The 22578-nt window shown below is 39.3% G+C and overlaps 1 protein-coding gene and 1 pseudogene across 2 annotated transcripts in view; both read right to left on the bottom strand.

Annotated features, from left to right (window-relative positions):
* Positions 1 to 22578, bottom strand: part of man1a2 (mannosidase, alpha, class 1A, member 2) — a 157459-nt gene that overhangs the window by 50816 nt on the left and 84065 nt on the right. For both annotated transcript variants that reach the window (XM_086220777.1, XM_086220778.1), the window contains exons 5-6: positions 19618 to 19736; positions 3997 to 4077 (exon numbers count right to left, since the gene is read on the bottom strand). In XM_086220777.1, the coding sequence (XP_086076903.1) occupies positions 3997 to 4077; positions 19618 to 19736 (200 nt within the window). The remainder of the gene's footprint in view (positions 1 to 3996; positions 4078 to 19617; positions 19737 to 22578) is intronic.
* On the bottom strand, positions 16585 to 17584 carry LOC147252466 (uncharacterized; annotated as a pseudogene).

The raw sequence follows: 22578 nt of genomic DNA, 5'->3' as shown, positions 1-22578 counted from the left end.
TCATGTTTTGGAGGTGATCCAGCACAGGCTGGAGAATGGAGGTGGAGTTTTGAATGAGCTGTTCCGTTTGACAAAGCCATCATTTGAGTCCTGTCACTATGTACACTGGTAAATCAGAGGAGTAATTCCACAGTTACAGCACTGCGTCAAAGGGGCTAGAGAGAAAATTTTGCTCTATTTTAAACATTGAAAAATAGGACATTCTAATTTTTTTCGATAAATATTACATGGGGCATATTGAGAGTGATATTTTCTATTCCAGTAAAGGATTTTGCGTGAATCCTGATCAAAGTTCAAGTCCAGTTGAATGAAATATATTTCTGCTGAAAAGTGATAAGGCAATTGGACTCTTTGCATGCTAGTTTTTTTTACCTTAATCTTTTATCCTGAATTGATAGCACGTTGTGTACTCCAAAAAGCAGCTAAGGTTATTCTTGCTTTTGGTTAAGACAGTTTTCCGGCACAGTTTTCAGTGTTCCGGTTATAGTTAAACTTTTAAAAATAGAAAATAAGTAAAACTAAAATATTGCAAAGCTGACCTGTCCTTATTATTTCAAAACAATTTCCTGACTGTCTTCATCCACACACTCTCTGTTGCTGTGTAACATGTTGGTGCTGCAACTGAACACATCTGTTAAATGATACATGATTTTATGTAACAAACAGCACACTCATTTACCAAGGTATATGATAGGCTGTTTATGAGCCTATGTACCAGGCTTGAGGTTCAGTACCAAAATCAGTGTATTTAGATAGCATTTAATGTATTTAAGAGGAAATACTGAAATTTTTTCTTATTGCTTTTAATAAAATGTCAAGTATGTATCACTATGTATTCTGGACCCTTACTTTTTATCTTGATGTAATTCCTTTCTTTTCTGTTGACCATCTAATCACTTTTCCTTTTTCTTGCACTTTTTGCAATTTCCCTGAGAATAAGGGCCTTGTTTGAGACACACCCTATCGTTTTCTCTACCAACCACTTTCATCCCCTCTGCCATCCCCTAAACCCATTCTGTGCCTTTTGTGTGACTCAGGGTGTCTTACACCTGTAGTTTGTTGTGGTCCATACAAGTTGATGATTAGGCAGACTTGCATTTTCTCTTGGATCAATATAGTTTTACACAGGAAAAATGTCAAGCATACCCAAGTGAATCAACAAAAGCCAGGTAAGAGCTGTTGCCCTTTTATAGGTCAGAAATCCTGTAGGTTTTGCAGGTGGATAAAGGATGGTTGTTTTCTTCTGGGATAATTTACATTGTTTAAAATGAACCAGCTGAATTGACATCTCCTCATATGCTCCTCTGCCCAAATCTCCAGTAGGCAACACACTTTCTCGCCACTCCAGGTAACTCTTCAATTCATGTTGCATAGCTCATCGCTGGTTGACAGCGTTAAGTACTGCTTACATAGCACATAATCTGCCGAAACTGCACACTACAGTGGCTGCTTTCCAGGAATACTCAACAATGATTCCTGCACTTGGGTTTGCAAACTGCACCACACTGCTGCTCTGAATTTGTTAGCGGATTGGAGACCACCTCTTTAAGGAGGTCACAGCCTACTTGTTTTGATCCACATTTGAGTTTGATGGCTGAATTGTCAACCACCGGAACAAAATGCATGAAGAGAGTAAACAGACCACAGTTTCACTGAAACTGACTAGACAAGATAGGTGTGAAAACACCCTTAATTCCAGCACTCCCAGCAACAGACAGCATCATCTAAGTGCTATAGATACATATCATACTAGTATATCACCCTCAAACTCCAGTTCACCCATCTGCTTTAATTTATTGCTTCCTCATCTGTATTCTCCCACATTAGCTGTCCTTTTCTTCACTTCCCATAACCATTCTGCATCAAGTGGAAACAGCTTCCAATTTACACATTAACACACCATTCCCCAATGGAAAACAGACACGTGCAGCCATTTAATCAGATGTTCCTTGACTGGAGCAGATGGGCTTGGAGTTAAGTGTCTTGCTCAAGGAGTCAAGGACATGTGCTATGAGTGAGTAATTCCCACTTGTTTTTTTGACCCATTCAAGTCATTTCTCTTTCTTATTCTTCACTTTCTTCTTTTCAATGGTAACCATCACCCCCAAACACCCTCACTAGTCTGTCCTAATTTTCCATCTTCTCCTTTTCTTCCTTTATCACTGCCCTTCCATGTTCCATCTCTCTCCTTTCCAACCACCCATTTCTTCAGTTAACATCCAAGCGGGCTATGATGAAGGAATGAGTCTGGTATGGAGGTGGATGGAATCAAGTAAAGGAATGGGAGATAGGCGACATTAAGTTTGTTTTTTGAGGCAGGGTAGTTAACGCTGGTATCCACAGTGATTGAAAAAAATCACCATTCATGAGTTCAACCCCTTTTGTTTGTGTCCTTCACTGTGGTTTGACAATGTTTAATGCAAATGTTTTCAAATTTGGTGCTGCAGTATGTTATCGGGAGTACTCAAGTGTTTTTTAGCATTTAAATGTTAGCATAAGGAAGAGCACTTGTTCAAGATGAAAGAAATACTGAACCACACAGGGAAAGAAGATGGACACTCGAGGAACTTGTATGAATAAAATGTGATGATTAGTCTGTGTGCTACCCCCCTCCAATGTGCTGTGTGGCTGGATAAAACATGAGTGAGTAGTGCAGTGGAGACAGGCTGTCATCACTGGGATGTTACTAGAGTGTAAGACAATGATGTTCAAACCAGAAAACATGATTCATTCTTAAAAAGGTTCATTCCTCTTTTACTGGGGTCAAAAAACAAACTGAATACATTTGAGGTCTCGTCATTTAAGGTCTCATAAAGAATGAGCTTTTTGCTTTAGTTTTCATTTTCATACCATTTATTCTCTTGGTAGCAGGGGACATTTCCTAATGAGTGGAATACATTTCCAGAGCCTCCATACAATGGTTATACTATATATTTTCTCTCAACTAATAAAAAATACACTTATTGCTTGGCATGTCAGTGTGTAACTTTGTTTCAGTATGTAGAGGAAAAATCAATTTTCAACATTTCTATATAACTTTGTATTCAAGAAGAGACAGGGACTACCATTGGCAAGAAAATATCTTTTGCATCATTACTAGTGTCAAATCAGGCTGAAGCTTGACAAAACTACTCCTCAACATCATTTGATTGTTTACATGCAGCATTATAAAATTAGATATAAAATGCCTTAACACAAATAAATATCCTTAGAAATGCTCCCCATGACAGCCAGTCTGACTGCAGTTTCCCACAAGGTTAAATATAAAGAGAATAATGAAAGCCTCTCTGCATACTGGGGGGAAATGGAAGGCCACTTGATAATTCCTGCTATTATGATAATCAGGCTTTTTTCATAGCATCATGCATAGCATCAACATGACTGTATATGTACAACTATAAGGAACCTTATGTTTTATTAATTTGAAACTTTTATTTATAATGTGGCTCATTTGCTCTAAGCTCACTGACTACATCATGAAAATAAATAAAATGCGTCTTCAAATTTATCATCCATCTGGTTTATATCGGTGATTCAAACAAACAAATTGTTCAAATTCATTCAAGTGTGGACAATTACAATAATGCATGCGATACAGTGAATTTATGTCTGTTTAAGCCTTTTACTATACTAAAAGAGGCCAAATGATCCAGAATATGAGTACTTCCATGTTGCACTAGTGATTTAATTTTAGAATCTGAGTCTGCACAATGAGGGATGAACAAGGGACCAATGGTACTGAGGTTCTGCAAGCATTCACCGCAAAACCTTATTTTTACACACACCCACAACCTCTTGCATCACAACGATGATGCATAAACAATAGGCTACATCATACAGCCTTGAGGCAAAGCAGCTATACATCATGACATGATTTTATGTTTGCATTAATTTGAAATAAATTTGCCATTCTTACCATTCTTACTAAGTTCCTAAGTGCACGGAATTGCCTACTAACTGCAAATCATTCACACACTGATCCAAGCGAGTGCTTACCTCTTGTCCAGAGAGGTAGTAGGCTGCCAGCAGTCCTCCTATGAATCGAATGTTGACCTCAAACACTGACACCTCAACGTTCTGTGAAAACAAGAAGGGACAGAAAAAGACATTAGAAAGGATAACAGAAAGCTTTATTGACAAGAATTACGCTCATTTGAAATGTCCCCGTCTACTTCTAAATTCTGTTTTAATTTGTGTCACTACAAGTCATTGCAGTGGTCTTTTGGGGCTTTATTATTAAGTCAAGGGTGTTTCTTTCACACTCTTGTATTGTCAGTAGCAAAATGTTATTAACCACCTGAAATAAAAGCAATCCGTACGCAGTGCTACGGTTTAGCAGCAATAATCCATTAATATTTCAAGTCCGAAAGGAAATAAATTGTGAAATGCCTCAGCCCACCCCTAGATTTTATATATCTTTTCCTTTGTGTTCATGAAAAGCAATTTGCTAAACCTTTAAAAAAAACAGAACTATTGCCTTCAAATACCAGTTAAGATGCAGTTCCCTTTGAATTCAGTCCAAAGTATATATGTAATGAAGGATTTTCAGTAGCCAACAGCTCAATCACTTCTCTCAGTTCATCTGACCACCAATCACAATAATTCTCTTTCATACCCATTCCATTTCACTGTTCTGCTACTTCAACCAAACTTTCACACGTTTCTGAATATTGTTTAAATTACACACCAGGTTTCAACAACTGGGTTTTGGTAACTTCCCAGCAAACTTCAGCTTTCCTCTAAGGAAAATGCCATCATATGGGCAGTCTTGGCAGCCCGGTGGTGCAGTGGTTAGCACTGTTGCCTCACAGCAAGAAGGTTCCGGGTTCGAGTCCTGGCTTGGGCACAGGATCTTTCTGTGCGGAATTTGCATGTTCTCCCCATGCCTGCGTGGGTTCTCTCCAGGTACTCTGACTTCTTCCCACCGTCCAAAGACATGCAATTGGGGACTAGGCTAATTGGATACTCTAAATTAACCGTAGGTTAATGTTTATATGTGTTGGCCCTGCGATGGATTGGTGAGCTGTCCAGGGTGAACCCTGCCTCTCGCCCAAAAGCCAGAGGGATAGGCTCCAGCCCCCCCCCCCCCCCCCCCCGCAAACATGGATGGATGGATATTTTCATGTACATATATGGTTGATCCCATAGGCCACATTGATCCATTCAACTTCCAAATTTTTTTGTTAGGGGCCTTGCCTTTAAAAAAAAAAAAAAAATAATAATAATTTTGGTATGGGCTTTTTCCCAGATGAAAATGTCAAATACATCCACTTCGATGTTTGCAGCATTTCAGGTGGGCTGCGAGTTTACAATCTCTGTCCTCTATCCTTAATATACGTAGAGTTATTCATATATGTGACCATTCATTTGGAGGACCTTTGAGCCTGTTGATGGAAAAAGACGTCACACCAATACATCCATAATCTGAGGCTAATGTGGGGGCTGCACCAGGACAGAGGAGAGCCCAACAGTAACTCATTCCTGGCTCAGTGGCTCAATCTGACATGGCAGCTTTTTCATCCTTCATTAGTTCATCAGTGGTGAGACAGGGAAGGATGTGGTGGCAGCAGGTGGAAGGCTAAATTGAGAGGTGGTGGACGGCGTGATACACAGTAAATATGTGCATTCATTTTTAAGAGCAGATAGGAGCCATAAAACAGTGTTATTAACAAAGTAATATTGACCACATGTTAAAGGGCCTTTCACAAGTGGTCTGTTTGCCCAAATCAGTGGATGAGATGCTACTTTGTTAAATTTGCTTTTTTATACCAGGTTTGGCAACTGTTCAGACTGTCATTTATTAAAGGAACATATAGTTGTTGTTTTTTGAGCGGAATATACTTAACTAACAAGCAGCCAGCCTTTCAGTGAATGAACATACATATGCACTGAACAATCATATTTATACAGACAACAGTATATTGTGATTGCTTTTGATTATGTTACATTACATGAATGAAACTGCAAAGCTCAAGTAGATGGAAGGGATTAGAAAAAAGAACAACCATAGTATTGATTAGATCCTACACATACACACAACCTCCATACCTCCTCTCTTGATGCTGCATCAGATTTCAACCTAAATGCACATGGTTTTCCTATACTTCCTATACTAAATCCTTTATGAAGTCTGACTAAATTCTCACTTAAACTGAACTGTGGTTCACTTTGAAAAGAGTCTTGACTTTTCAGCAGGACTGCTGTCTGATCGTCGTCAGACAATGGGGTGGGGAGCTTTTATACCTGTAAATATTAGGTCGAATTGAAGTTTGCACTGTGCAGCCTTGTATAAACATCCTCAATAGGTTTGGTACAGGCCACCCATTTATGGCACCCAAATTGTTATTCCTTCACTGCATGTTTTGGTTGGGTCAGCACATCAAGGCAGGGTGTTCATAGGGAGGTTTCGGAGGTTCCTGAATGCCCAGTCCAGCCACAGTGTTTATTTATTTATTTTTTGTAAACCCAAACGTGTTCATATTACACCCTGCACTCATGGCCGCAGCACATATAGGCAGGTACACCGATAACCCATAAGTGACCGCACTTGCACTTGACTCACATCCCCAGCCCCTGGGACGCGATATACTGGCCAGGACTTGTCTCTGTGCCAATGATATACAGACAGCCTGTTACTGGTTCACTGCTGCAAGCTCAATTTTTTTAACTTTCACTTTAGTTTTTAGAGCATTTTTTAAAATTCTAGTTTGTTAAACTGAAAGTGACATTTGGTTTGATTTTAGTATCAATGTTAGCTTGGAATTCCTGAGATGCTTGATTCACCACAGGACAGAAATACATTTTTCCTCCTTCCTTGTGGTTCTTTCTGTTTATATTAAACAGAAAAGTGTTCTTAACCCCCTCCTGACATATTTGTTTTGGATTCATGACAGAGGTCATGTTTTGTTTTATTCAACTATTTATTGTAATTCCTGTCAAAAATGGAAATGACATTCTATTTTAAGTTGAATTTTTGTAGTTGTTCTTAATGAAAAGGGCATTTTGCTTGGAATATAACAGTATCATCGCATGTAGCCTAACCGACCTCAATAAATCGACCTCTGACTCATTGAAAAAACTTCTTTGCGGCACTCTATCAATTGTATTTAGTGCCCCTGGTATAGGCAGGCACTCAATATTAAAGGATGCATCAAACGCACGGTTGTGCCTTATAAAATAAAGACCAAGATCTTGCACGCAGAGTTAAATAAATTCAAAATCATGTTTCTAGATCCAGAACCACAATGCTTATTTATGGTCATGTGTCTCTTTTTTTATGAGTATTAATTGCACAACCTAATTTCTTCTGTCCCAACATTGGCCACCAGTCCTGTGGTTACTGAAAAATTGTAGGCTTTGCAAACAGAATTGGGCCAGCACAGATATTGCGTCAAACCCCAGCTGAGCATTTTCAACCTTTTATCCAAGGAAGATATGACATTGTTCTCCTGTTGGGCCTGGTATGTCTGAGCAACCCCAACCTACATGCTGACATAACAATTAAACTGCAGTACTTTCCCTGATGATAATAATTTACAAGAGAACAGCAAAAACCAAGACAAGAGTGCTTTGGATGGGAATGGATAAAAACTTGACAGATCATAGAGCTCTGGCTATCTCTGAACAAGAATGATCAGTCGCTTTGTTTATCCTCCACTGTCCTGAATTTTTAACTGTCATCACATGACCTGCAATGTGCTTGCTTGTGCTTAGGAATAAAAAAATAGATTTTTCTCAGTGGGCTACAGATGCGCTCACTGAAGATGCATGTTTGAATGAATGTCTGCTGCACTGCTTTTGTTTTTGAGCATTCTTGTTTCTCTTCTCCATTTAGAACGATGTATTTTTGTGTGCACACAATCAGTACCCCCCCCCCCATTGTTCCAAAATGAACTGGTCAAAACCAAAGCAGCAAAGTATTACCCAGCTTAGCACAAACCTATTCTAGAAAGCATTGCTAAACAATTATAAATCCTAACCCTCTTCAGGTCGTTCTTGCAGATCTTCTCGATAGCAACTGAAATAGACCAGAAACTGTGCCTAAGATTTACAGAAAAACACCTATATAAAGCCAATGAGGTAACATAATTATTTCCATTTCATCCCAGCTTCAACCATTCAGCTGGAGTTGGCCAATTCACAAGCCGTTCTTTCTCTGGATCTTTTGCCATCAGACTTTGTTGTAGCAATGTTGACATGATCATGGATGCCAGAAATGACCTTGGAGAGCATATTGCTTTTGTAACTGAAAGAGTTGAAAAAAAAAGACATACACACATAAATGACTCGTGTTATGGACTGAAATGGGCCAGGACACACCTTACAGTAGTCTTGTTTGAACAAATGTTTAAGTCAAGCGTAATGACTTCGGAAGAACAGGGTTCAGGCCTGCCATTCAACTAGACTAAGGTGAAGCATTTAACTTTGCTACTGGAAGTGCAGTCTCTAAATCCAGCCTCAGACCTCTGACTTGAGAAGAACTGCATGTTTGGGGTGAACAAATGTTTAATTTCCACAAAGGCCAACCTTTATAACAGCTGCCCTGGCAGTGTAACTACCAGGGCACTGCAGGCTTGAGAAATATTGGTGTGTGAGCTGGTGAATTACATGTTTTGTAATACGTTTGAGCAAAGCCGCAGCAAGGCCATGGTTATATTGCTAAGATTCCCCCAAAGCCTGCCTGACATTTCATGACTGTCACAATAGCTGGAAGCTAATGCATTGATCTGTTGCCTAAGGCATGCAGGTATGAGAGCATCAAAATAAGCTGTTCCTAAAAAAAAAATAAAATAAAAATCACTTGCTCTTGAACAAGAGCATTGAGTCTTCTCAACTTCAAACCTTATCCCTCTATTTTTTTCTCATCGACTGACACTGATGGTTATTCCTCAACACAATCACATTTTTGTTATTGTTTCTCTTAACTCTCATTTTTATTGCTTTTGTTATTGATTTTACAATGTTTCATCTTCATTATTAACAATTTAAATATTATTGCCTCAGTATTGTCAGAAAAGGTAATCTCTCAGGTATTTTGGTTCTCTCTCTCTCCATCTCCTCAAAAAACACAATTTCACTTTACTGTTGAATGTTACCACTGTCAAATAACAGAGTTTTTCTAAAATATACGTACTTTCCTGTCACTCCAACATATAGCACATGTAGTTAGAGGCTGTGAATCACATGTTGCGAACTGCTGTTGAAGATAGATGGGGAATTGGGGAAGGACTTTACTTACTAGCCATTTCCAGTAAAAGTATGTTAGTGGTATAGCATGGGAGTACTACAATGGAAATGACTTGTGATTTTTCTCAGTTATGTTGCTAAGTGAAATGAATGTAAGGTTAAGGAGAACTTTATATTTGTTTGTATATTTGATGGAAGTAAGCTTTAAGTAATTGCTGTAGTTTGTGTTTTGTTCTGTTTTCTTATAAAGGTTTTTAACCTGACTAGCTCGAACAAATAATAACCTCTGACTAACTGCAAGTGTAACTAAATCTACCTAGCAATCCCAACTGAACATGAGAAACTAACTAAAAAAAACAAAGAAGGAAGATTAATGAAGAAACTGTCTGAGTTGATTCCATTTAACCCTGTTGATGGCCAAGGCTCAAATTTGGGCAGAAGTAGAGTAAAATCCCCGAGAACGTGGCAGTTTGCATTTCTCTTGATAATCAAATAAGTGAATTCATGATATTATTTATTTAATATATTGAAATTTCCAATTGTAACATGGATTCTTCACCGAATTGTACCGAGCATTGATAATTGTTAGGTTTTTCTTAAAAACTAAAGTAAGAAAAGATTTTTGCTTAAATGAAAAAGTTTGGCCATCCTAATTACTTGCCAGTTTAATAAGCCTTGCCAGAGATTTCAGTTTTGTGGCTGCAGAGAAAATTCTATCGATCTCAGGCTGTTGGCAAGTAAAATAAGAAAGTTGGTGTCTCTCTGCTCTGAATGTGTATTTCCCTTTTTTGTTTTTATACTTTTTGTTTGCAAGCAAATCCCTACCTTCATAATACATGATTGACCATCATCAGTCTGCTTCTGTCCTTCACTGCTCTCTTTAACGCTGTCTCCCCTTTGCTCTATTCAATCTAGGCATTTCTGATCTTTGTGACCCTGTTCTCCATCCTTAATTCCTTCCTCTACACCTGAGTCCATTACACCACAACTATGGCCCTGAGGTTAATTAGCTCTCAGTGTGTCAGACTGTTACATCCCCTTGGCCTACCTGCTATCTACCCTGTGATTACCTCAGTAGGTAACTAATAAGCTTGGTCGTCTAACACTGGTGCAAACAGCACAAAAAGAAAGCAATGAAAGGGGAAAGCACAAGAAAGGCATAAATGGAAAGAATATTGATTTCAAGAGAAATCTGGGGAGAGAGATCAGAAAAATTGAGAGGGCAAATGACAGCATGGCCAAAATGGGGAAGCACATAGTAAAGAGATACAGTAAGACACAAGATTGTAGAACAAAGGATAAACAGATTGAGATAATAGGAAAATGATGAGGAGGGGTTTCCAGCAGCTACATAATGCAAATTGGAAGAAGTAAGAGCTTACACACACACACATTATATGTATATATATGTGTATATACATACACATACATATATACATATTATGTATATATACATATTTTGTATATACATTATGTATATATACACATATATACATACATACATATTATGTATATATACATACATACACACATACATGTGTATATATACATACATACACACACACATATATACATACATATACATATATACATACATATATACATATATATACATATACACATATATACATATACATATATATACATATACATATATACATATACATACATACATATACATATATATACACATATATATATATATATATACTGTATGTATATGTATATGTGTATATATATAAACTTATTACAACTACTTTGCATACTGTAGCTGCTGGGACCAGAGGCCTGGGGGCATGAGGGTTCTAGGCAGTATCTTAGCTGTTCCTAGGACTGCGCTCTTTTGGACTGCGGTTTCAGGTATTGTTCCTGGAATCTGCTGGAGCCACTGTCCCAGTTTGGGGGTCAACTCCCTGAGTGCTCCTACTACCACAGGGATCATGTCAGCATGACCTTCCACATCTGTTCTAGCTGTTCTTTTAAACCCTGGTATTTCTCAACCTTCTCATGTTCCTTCTTCCAGAGGTTGGTGTCAGCTAGTATGATGTATCGTCACTGCCCTCCTCTGCTCTTTGCCCACCAATACTATGTCCGGTTGGTTTGCTAGTAGCTGTTTGTCAGTCTGGAAGCTGAAGTCCCAAAGCACCTTTACCCTGTTGTTCTCAACCACTTTTGGTGGTACATCCCATTGGGATTTGGGTACTTCTAAAAATAATAATAACAATACATTTTATTTGTTGGTTTCTTTCCGAGCACCCAAGGACACCTTATAATAAAACATACAAAAAAATACAAATAATGAAACCTTAAAAAAAAAAAAAGACAGAAAATTCAACCGGATAGGCGAGTCTAAACACATGGGTTTTGAGATGTGATTTGAATTGTCCAATAGAATCAAACTGACGGATGGGGGGAATTCCAGAGTCTGGGTGCAGCGCAGCTGAAGGCTCTGGCACCCATAGTGGTCAGTTTGAAAGTGGGGACTGACAAACAACAGCTGAGGAGGAGCATAGAGCACGGGAGGGCGTGTAGGGGTGGAGAAGGTCTGACAGGTATTGGGGGGCCAGGTTATAGAGAGCTTTAAATGTGAGAAGAAGTGCTTAAGTGCATGAAGGCAGTACAGGTAATATTACTGATGTGGGAGAAAAAAGAAAACATTGTTGAGAATGACACCATGGCTTTTGATTTAGAGATATGGACCAGGTGACTGTCAATGGAAATATTGCAGGGGTGAGTTTTGGAGAGTGTGCCGATGGGAAGGAATTCACTTTTGTTTCCATTAAGTTTGAGTGGAGTCATCCAGATTTTGATGGCCTGGAGACAGTTAGAGAGGGGGCGGGGGCTTGGTTTAGTGGATATGTAAAGTTGTGTGTCATCATCATAACAGTGAAAATTAATTCTAAAGTGATGGATGATGTTACCAAGGGGGAGGATGTATATAATGAATAGAAACGTCATTGGATCTGACCTACGTTTTTTTAAGAATGGGAGTGATGGAAGCAGTCTTCAGAGATGGTGGAACAGTGCAGTGGAAAGGGAGGAGTGAACTATGGATGTAATAATCAGTGAGACTGTTGGCAGACAGGCTTTAATTAAGGCAGTTTAATTAAGGCAAGGGAGAGGATCAAGTGGAGTAGATGGATGTAGAGTTCTATTCTATTAATACGTTCAGCAGATGGACGTTGAACTGTGGACAGAGTGTTGGAGAGTGGAGGATCCAGAGTGCTCCACTGGGGGGAGGTGGCTAGCGTTGATGCAGGAGGGGTCAGTTGTTGGTGGATATTGACAGTTTTTGAGTTGGAAAAAGTCCAGAAACTCTTGACACTGTCAGGTGGAGATGACGTGAGAGGGGTTTCAGCTGGCTTGAGGAGTTTTTGACAGTAGAGAATAAATTCCAGGTGTTGCTGTCAGCAGAGTTAATGATATGGGAATAATAGGTGGACTTGGCTGTGTTAATGGCAGATTTGTAGGAAGAGGGACGGTCAGAGTACATTTGGTGATGCACTTCCAGATATGATTTCCTCACCAAATGCTCCAGCTGGTGACCCTGTGTTTTAAGTTGGCGAAGCTCCAGGATGTACTAAGGGGAGGGAAGAGTGAATGTGACTGTGCGAGTTTTCAAAGGGACTAGTGTGTCAAGAGTATGCTGAAGGTTGCTGTTTTAGTGATCAACCAGTTCAGCAGGGGTGAGGGAGTGAGGGGAGCTGAAATGAGCGGAGTTGCTAATTGGACTGTTAAGCTCAGTGACATTAATATTCTTAAAGTTTCTGAAGGATATGGAGCGGTTCTGGATAGATTTTGAAAGTTGAAGATGAATATCAAAAATGACAAATTTATGGTCAGAAATTGAAAGATCAACAGCACTTAGATTACATGGTGTGACTCCTGAAAAGCAAACTAAATCGAGAATATGGCGTTTGCGGTGAGTCAGGAATTTAATAAATAGAACACAGTCAAAACTATTAAGGGTAGAAGTAAAATCTTTGGTGGATGTAATAGCAGGCTTATCAGGATGAGTGCAAAAATCACCAGTTAAAATTACATTAGGAAACATAGCACAAAGATCAGCTAAAAGGGACGTGAACTCACTACTGACAATGGTAGAGGGTTTATGAGGTCAATAAATAGTCACAATGATGGTAGGTGTGGGTACATTCAGCTGAGCAGCCAGCTCAGCTCAATCAAAAATGCACCCCAAATCAAAAAATCATGCCTGTCACTGGGACAGGCATGATTTTTAAGATCAAGTGAAAGATCAGCACAAGAGCATCCCCTCTACTGGAAGAGCATGGTTTGCAGATGTAAACAAAACCAGGTGGGAATGTTTGATTCAGGTGGAAAAAGTCGTTTGGCTGTTGCCATGTTTCTGAAAGGAATAAAGTCCAGATCTAAATCCATGATGGAGATAAGTGGGGCTTATTGAGGGGATATTGAAGGTGGAGAATTTAAAACAGTTGGAGGGAGAAAGCTCCGCCATCCCGGGCAGAAAATACAACATTATTATCAGCAGTCCTACTGGTGTTTGCAGCCTTGTCCTGCTAGCGTAAGGTTGTCATGACATTAGAATTTCAACAGTCAATACCGATACCAGGGAAAAAAACTTGATACTCTTTACCATTTTTAATACCACAGGGGGAAATGACAAAATAATAGCCAAAAATTGTTTTTTAAAATGCCTTGAAAATACAAAAATCAACAACATACATTAACATCTATGACAACACATCAGTTAATTAAGCAGCTGATGTTAATGTGTGCACCTGTCAGCATTTATCATAATTTGGGGCTCTCAAATCTCACACATTTGCTGTGTGACACACGCATGACTATTAGTTTCTCACCCTTAAATATCCTGTGCAGTCATGGTCAAGTAAATGTCGATATATAGCATGCAGCCTAGCTGATGCTAAGAGAAGTAGTCATCAATGAATACCCTAAAATACAACAATACAACACATCTATGATCTAAGTCTCCTGTTCTCACATCTCACGCCCAGAGAGATCTCAAACTGGAGAGTGCTGATCATAATAATGGTTAATACTTCAATGTTGTTGAAACAGGAACTTTCCTCTCACAATTCAGTGTAAAGAGTGGGGTGCCTGTTTTTCAGGTGTTTTGGCAAGTTGCTAGTGCTACTTGACTTTGTCACCACTGCCTTGTAGCAGTGCTCACAAACAGGCCTGTTGGTATCTATGACTTCTCCCTGTCTGCTTGCCTCAAGTGCATAATACTTCCATACTGCGCTTTTGCTTTTGACATTTCCAACCAAAATTGGTCGCAAAGGTTCAGCAGCAGCACTCGCCATGTTTCGCCAGTTCTGTTCTACACACGCTGAGCTTCTAGTAAGGGAAGGAGGAAAGAGTTTGTGCGACGGTGCAGAGTGAAGCTGTGTGTCAAATGCAGGCAAAGATGGCGCCGTTGGTACTGATATTTTTGCAAATGAGAATCTTATCTGATTACTAATATTTAGTATTGACGATCTGGGTATCGATGCTTTTGAAAACCCTATGCTGGCGTGGAGCCCTCAACCAGAAGGATCAGATGGAACCGGTGTCATCTAAGCAGAAGTTCCTGCAGGATCAGCAGTGAGAGGAGAACAGACATCGGCGAATGTCCTGGTGGATGAGTAGCCTGGCTGGGAGCTCATACCGTGATCGAAGCCAGTGGATTTCATCAGCACAGTATGTCAGGCTTGGCAGAGGAGATATGATGGTGGAGAACAAAACAATCCATAACAGCAGCTTGAGTATCCACAATGTATTAGTGCTGTAAGCAGGCACGCCAGGACACCAAACTCCAGTTACACAGGTGCTATCCCCATCACTATCCCCACCACTTGGTTGTGCCTCTCCATGTATGGTTTTTTGGCTAGCATTGTACACCCCACCACTATGTGTTTGACTGTCTGAAGAGCATCCTCACACAGCCTGCACCTTGGGTCTGAAGTAGTGTGGTAGACCTAAGCCTCTATGGCTCTTGTTCTTACGGCCTACTCCTGTGCTGTCATGAGAAGCGCCTCTGTGCAGTCTGACTCACCGAGGAACTCATCCTAAGCGGCCATCTTGTTGATGTACTCTTGGATTTTTGGTTTCATCCTGGACAGTGGCTCTGATGCGCACTAATCCTTGTCCTCCCTCTTTCTGCTTAGTGTACAGCCTCAGGATGCTGGACTTAGGGTGAAACCCTCCATGCATGGTGAGGAGCTTTCTGGTCTTGACGTCTGTGGCTTCTATCTCCTCCTTTGGCCAGCTTATGATCCCAGTGGGGTATCTGATCACCAGCAGTGCATACATGTTGATGGCTCAGACTTTGTTCTAACCGTTCAGGTGACTTCTCAGTACTTGTCTTACTGCATTTCCATTTTCTGTTAAGAGTCATGGGGGTGCTGGAGCCTATCCCAGCCGCTTTTGGGTGAGAGGCAGGGTACACCCTGGACAGGTCATCAGTCCATCGCAGGGCCAACATATATTGACAGAAAACCATTCACAATCACAGTCATACCTACGGTCAATTTAGAGTATCCAATTCACCTAGTACCCATTTGCATGTCTTTGGACTGTGGGAGGAAGCCAGAGTACCCAGAGAGAACCCATGCAGGCACAGGGAGAACATGTAAACTCCACACAGAAAGATCCCGTGCCCAAGCTTGGACTCAAACCTGGAACCTTCTTGCTGTGAGGTGACAGTGCTAACCACTGCACCACCGTCCCGCCCTACTTGTCTTACTCTCTGAAGGTATATGGTAGTGGTCGACTTTGGTAATGGTTGACTTCCACTCCTCGTGGTTTCCATTAGCCTGTGGGATCCCAAGGTACTTGTAGCAGCTCTGAATGTCACCTATATTCCCTTCTGGTAGGTCGACCCCTTCAGTTCTGATTATCTTACCTCTGCTTGATACCATCTGGCCACATTTGTCCAATTTGAATGACATCCGTATGTCGTTGTTGTAGATCCTGGTGGTGTGGATCAGTGAGGCAATTTCTTGCTTATTCCTGGCATACACCTTGATGTCATCCATGTAGAGCAGGTGGCAGATTGTTGCCCCCCTTTGGAATCTGTATCTATAACCACTCTTTGTGATGATCTGATTGAGGGGGTTCAGGCCTATGCAGAGCAGGAGTGGTGACAGTGCATCTCCTTGGTATATGCCGCACTTGATGTTAATTTGGCTTGGCTTTGAGCTGGCCTCGGGGGGTCCCCTTTCACATCCCAATCAAGTTTCTGATGAAGGTTCTCAGTTTACTGTTGATGTTGTACAGTTCCAGACATTCTAGTATCCATGTCATTGGCATAGCATTGAGTCATAGGTCTTTCTTGTAATCAATCTAGACAGTGTACAGGTTGGTCTGACTGTTCTTACTGTCTTGGGTGACTGCTCTGTCAACCAGTAGCTGGTGCTTGGCACCTCAAGTGTTAGTGCCAATTCCTTTCTGAGCCTCCTTCATGTATTGACCCATGTACTTACTTATCTTAGCCACTATGATACCTGACAGGAGCTTCCATGCTGTGGGGAGGCTGATTACTGGTCAGTAGTTGGAATGGATGGGTCCCTTCTGGGGGTCTTTCATGATCAGGACTGTCCTGCCCTGGGTTAGCAACTCTGGGGGAGTCCAATCCCTCAGCATCTGGTTTATCTGTGCTGCAAGGCAATCATGGGGTGCAGTTAGCTTTTTCAGCCAGTATGTGTGGATCATGTCAAGGCCCAGTGCTTGGATGTCTGCCATTGAGATGGTTACAGATCCTTGTTCTTGGAGGTAACTGTGGTCAGTTCTCAGGTCCACTAGCCATTGTGCATCGGCGTTGTATTATGCTTTTTCCCATATGCACTTGCGGTACTTTTCCATTTCAGCTCTTGGTTGGCCTGGTTGGTTGTTATCGCCCTGCCACTAAGAGTACACTTTGGCTGGGTCAGTGGAGAACATCTTGTTTATTCTCCTAGCCTCTACCTCTTTGGTGTATCTCTTCAGTCGGGTGGCAAGAGCTGTTAGCCTTTGTTTAGCAGTTTCAAGTGCCTCTGATATGGATAACTTGGTGTATTTCTAGGGTACACCTGTATTTACCATGTTTCCTTGCTGCAGCTCTGCTAGCTGGCAAATTTCTCTCCTTGTTGCCTTCACTTTGGCCTCTCTCCTTCTCTTCCATGTAGGGTATCATTTCTTCTGCTCCATGTCCATGTCTAGCTTTTACCCAAGCATCTCCAGTATTACTGTTCCCGTACTGTGCATCAGCTTGTTAGTCTCTGTGATGGTTGCCATGGGTATTGTATTCAGTAAAGCATTCACATCCACTAATAGATCTTCTGAGGGTACTTGACAACTCAGCTTCAGTATTTGTTGGGGGTTCCAGAATTCTTGTTGGTTCATGATCTTCCTTCTTTGATCTACAGCTCTTGTATTGAGGCAGTATGTATCTATTGGGGCTTGGGACCCAATCTCAATTCGTGGGGGTGATGATGAACATCCCCCTGCCGACCTGTTATCCTGGCTCCCCCATGCCATAGCATTGTTGTTGTACCTCATTGAGCTCTAAACCCTTTGTGACAGTAGTTTACGGTTACGGATGTTGGAACACTGTGCTAAGAGTTGTTTCTTTGTTTACCTAGATTGCAGGTTTCTAAGTATCCATAGGTCCCACATGCTCTGCATTTATCCCCCCTCGCTGGGATTGCTCCTACTGTATAGTAGCATTCCACCAATTCCCTATTTTCAGCTTTCGTCCAAGTGTGTCTTGTTCCAGTATCCCATTTGTCATCAGATGGCCCTGATTCCCCTAGCAACGGACCCAGAACTGTCCGAGCCAGTATGACTCTGTTATGAGTATTGATAATGTGCTCTGCTTATATATATGTATATATAAACATATAAATAGATTACTCCTGATCCAAATCTTAAGAACAGTTAAAAAATTGTATGAATTTGCATTTTGCACTGTTGGATCTTAAGAAGGTTCTAAATAGAGCTTCAAAATGCAACGGCAACGGCTTCCAACGGCATGACAAGAAGATGCCACCTGAGATGTTTTCTATGTGGCACAGTGGAGGGGGCACCATCATGATCTGGGGTGCTTTTTCCTTCAATACAAAAATGGAGCTCCAGGTTGTGCAGGGGTGTCAAACAGCAGCTGGCTATGTGGATGTGTTGCAGCGGGCATCCCTTATGACTGAGGGCCCTCGTCTGTGTGGTAATGACTGGGTTTTTCAGCAGGACAACGCTACAATTCACAATGCCTCTCTGACCAAGAATTTTTTCCAGGAGAATAACGTCACTTTTTTGGACCATCCTGCGTGTTTCCCTGATCTAAATCAAACTGAGGGGATGGATGGCAAGCGAAGTTTACAAAAATGGACATCAGTTCCAGACGGTGAAGCCACCTTCACCACTTGGAGCAACATTCCCGCTAGCCTTTTCGAAACACTTGCATCAAGCATGCCAAAACAAATTTTTGAAGTGATCAACAATAATAGTGGAGCTACTCATTACTGAGTCAGTTTTTCACACTTCAATTTCTGTTTTAGGGAGTTGTGTTTTTTTTTTTGAGCTGTGGACTTATACTTTAGATCAGCTGATGAACAGCTTATTTCAGTAAAATCGTTCAATTAATTGCCTGCTAAAAACTTTTGGTCTGTTTTCCCCATTTCTTCTTTTTGCATTTTGAAGCTCTACTTAGAACCTTCCTAAGAGCCAACAGTGCAAAATGTAAATTCTTGCAATTTTTTTAACTGGTCTTAAGATTTTGATCAGGAATGAATGTACACGTGTATATATATATGTTTTTAGTGAAATCAAAACTGTGAGTATATGATTTTGCTTTTTACTGCTGATGGCAACTCACAACGTTAAGCATAAACGATAAAACAATCCAAAAATGAAGTAACAGAATAAACACAGAGAATACGGTAAAAATTGTAAAAGGATGGACAGAGATAATTAAGGTGTATAATAGAGGAAGGTAGTAAAAGCTGGTGATGGAGAAAAATGTTGCAGATGTTTTTGAATAGAAAGGGGGATTTTACCATAGGAAGGTTGGAGGAAAATTAACTTACAGAAATATAAACATGTTGAATAAATACAGAAAAACAACAGAGCAGGGCACCAAAATGTGATTAACATTCTTTTAACATGTTTTTAATGTTTTTTAATCTTTGATATAGAGCAGCTTGAGATGCAAATTTTTATGAAAAGTGCTCTACCTAAAGTGTATCATTAATATTACTATCAAAACTGTTTTGCTTTGCATGAATGTGAAAGTGAATGATACAGATTAAGATTCCCAATTGAAACTAATTTTATTCAATATGATTATCTTGACTGTGAGAGGCATTTCTAGCCAGCAGGCAAATTCAGAACAGGCTCCAAAAAAGACGTTAAAGCTACTGACATATCAGCCTCAGTAAGCCATGCACGTATCCCCAAAAAAATAGGAACACAAACCACGCCAAAGTCCAAATTCTGCTCGATCCACTCCTGGCCATCCTTGAACTCCTCATGCAGACCCATGATGTAGAGGGTGTCTAAGGCATCCACAATGGTTGCTCCAAGTTGGGAATTACCTACAAATGACACATGGAGGAACAAAGGTAGGAAAATTTACATTCATTCAGGGACTAACCACTAAAAACAAATGAATCACAATACATCATTGGCCTAATTTCTGAAGGATAATTAAACACGTTTTGCTGTGACATTGTTTTTCTGTGATGACAATCGCTAAATAATACAAAGGTACCGTATATTCAATAATGTTACAAATCAATTTAATAAAAACAGCTTGTGTGACGAATGATGCTCTATTTTCTTCTGTTCCTTCTAGCTCTGAGTCCAGTATAGATGTGTTCAACTAAATGAAAGATGTGGAGGGCAAAAGGAAAAAAAGGACGGCACCAAGAATGAAAACGAAAAGAAAATGTGCCTTGACATGACCAAACAGTGTCTGCGGTCAATGCATGAAAAAGTCACAAAATTCTGATAATAATAATAATTAAAATGAAAATGACTTCAGCCTATCAAGCTGACACTGAATCAACCTAGTTTATGAAAAATGCAAATGCCCTTGATTTCTGATGAATATCACTGTATACATCTGTGCTGTCTTACAAAAGAAGAAACTATTCTGAAACAGATTTTACTACACCTCTCCTCCCTTGTTTCTGATTCACAGAAGGAGGGGCTGGTGTGACTGCCTTCCTTTGATTTTAACTTAATTATAATATTAATTATTACATTTTTTTTAACTTATAACCCAGTTAAGAATTTCAGTTACTTTTTAAAGTCCTTGCAAAATAAATGGATTATGTAAAAAGAACGTGTGCATGTGCGTTATGATATCATATTGTCATTACAGCATTATGCATCACAGTATTATATCATTTCTGGATGCTGGATCAGTTTGCTGACAAAAAGCCCTTCCAGTCTAGTGCTCTTGCCTCCTACATAAAAGCAGAAATAATATATTACTGCTAGGGTTGAACAATTGATCGATTTTAATTCAAAATCATGTTTTGAGAGATCAGACAATGCCAATCACAAAGGCTGCAGTTAAACTAGCTATGTAATTATACAGTATAGTGCATCTGCCCGATGGTTTCTCATTGTGTTACGAACATGCTAATCAGAAATTCGAATTGTTCCTCATGTCTTTTCTAACCAATCAGAGGTTACCAAAAGTAAATCCTGGCCACTGTGTATAAGCCCAACAACAATTCACCAAGCAATGTAAAGTCTGCCAGAAACAGAAGAGGAAGTAGAAGACCATGCTACACCATGGATACCCAAATGGCAGCTCACCAATTTCTTGCTTTTAGTCCAATACTAAACAAAACAAGGAATCTGTTCCTCTTTGTGAATTTGGTTCAACTGGCTATGGATGATCCGTTATGCTCCATGTAGGCAGTGGCAGGGAGCTGCAGGGCTCCGAGATCTGGCTGCAGCATGCAGACAGAGAGTATAGCCAGTTACACAGCAAAAAACAGCACATTCGACAGATCAGCTGAATCAATGACTTGGAAGGTGTTATTGAGCGTAGGCCACCACATTAACAACACAACCAGAACCCAATGTAAATGTACATGTGCAGTAAACAGAAGTTCCAAGAGTGGATTAAAACCTGTTTGACCTGAGACCATAATTACTTTGTAATGCAAATCCAAAAGTAACACAATCTAAGAGCCCAATATAATCGATCCAAGCCATGTACAGTATAAATGAAGCTGAAACTAATCCCTGTCTTTTATAATAGAACAAAGCTTTCTGACATGCAAGAATGTGGACAAATTCAAAAATCTGATTTGTTTAATTAGTTTGTTTTTCTAAATTATACATTTATATTTTCCACTTCTTGTTCTTATTTCCTTTAGGAAAGGGGAATCCTTCCTTTCCTTTATCAAAGAGAGCAATTATCACTTTCCCAAGTCTTTATCTGAAGTTTTCCTTATAATAGAAAATAGGACAGATAATAATTTGATGGTGATTTGATGATGACTATTGAACTGCGGTTTGGAGAAGAAAAAATTGCAAATCAAATCACAAACACAACATCTATACACAACATATATATACATATATATACATATATATATACATATATATACATATATACATATACATACATATATATACACATATATATACATATATACATATATATATACATATACATATATATACATATATATACATATACATATATAAACATATACATATATATACATATATACACACACACATATATATACATATATATATACACACACATATATATACACATATATATACACACACATATATATATACATATATATATATACACACATATATATATACTGTGTGTATATATATACATACTGTGTGTATATATATACATACTGTGTGTGTATATATATACATACTGTGTGTGTATATATATATACATACTGTGTGTGTATATATATATATATATACTGTGTATATATATACTGTGTGTATATATATATACTGTGTATATATATACTGTGTGTGTATATATATATATACTGTGTATATATATACTGTGTGTGTGTATATATATATACTGTGTATATATATACTGTGTGTGTGTGTATATATATATATATATATATATATATATATATACTGTGTATATATATACTGTGTGTGTATATATATATATATACTGTGTGTTTATATATATATACTGTGTGTTTATATATATATATATATAACATGCAATTTTAGTAAACATTTTTGTCATTAAGATATATTGCTATTCACTGTTGCCATGCATTTTAAGATGAAAATAAACTTGCGCCAAGAATCAATCCGCCCCTCAAGTAATTCATGATACTATACAGAGTCAAAATACACATTGTATGGCAAAAATGGCCCACAAAAACTCTAAAAAAACTGTGAAATGCAATG

This window comes from Aulostomus chinensis, chromosome 12, assembly GCF_037954235.1.
Source record: "Aulostomus chinensis isolate RoL2024-O1b breed Wild chromosome 12, RoL_Achi_v1.0, whole genome shotgun sequence".
Classification (NCBI taxonomy): domain Eukaryota; kingdom Metazoa; phylum Chordata; class Actinopteri; order Syngnathiformes; family Aulostomidae; genus Aulostomus; species Aulostomus chinensis.
This window is presented reverse-complemented; position numbering and strand designations above follow the sequence as displayed.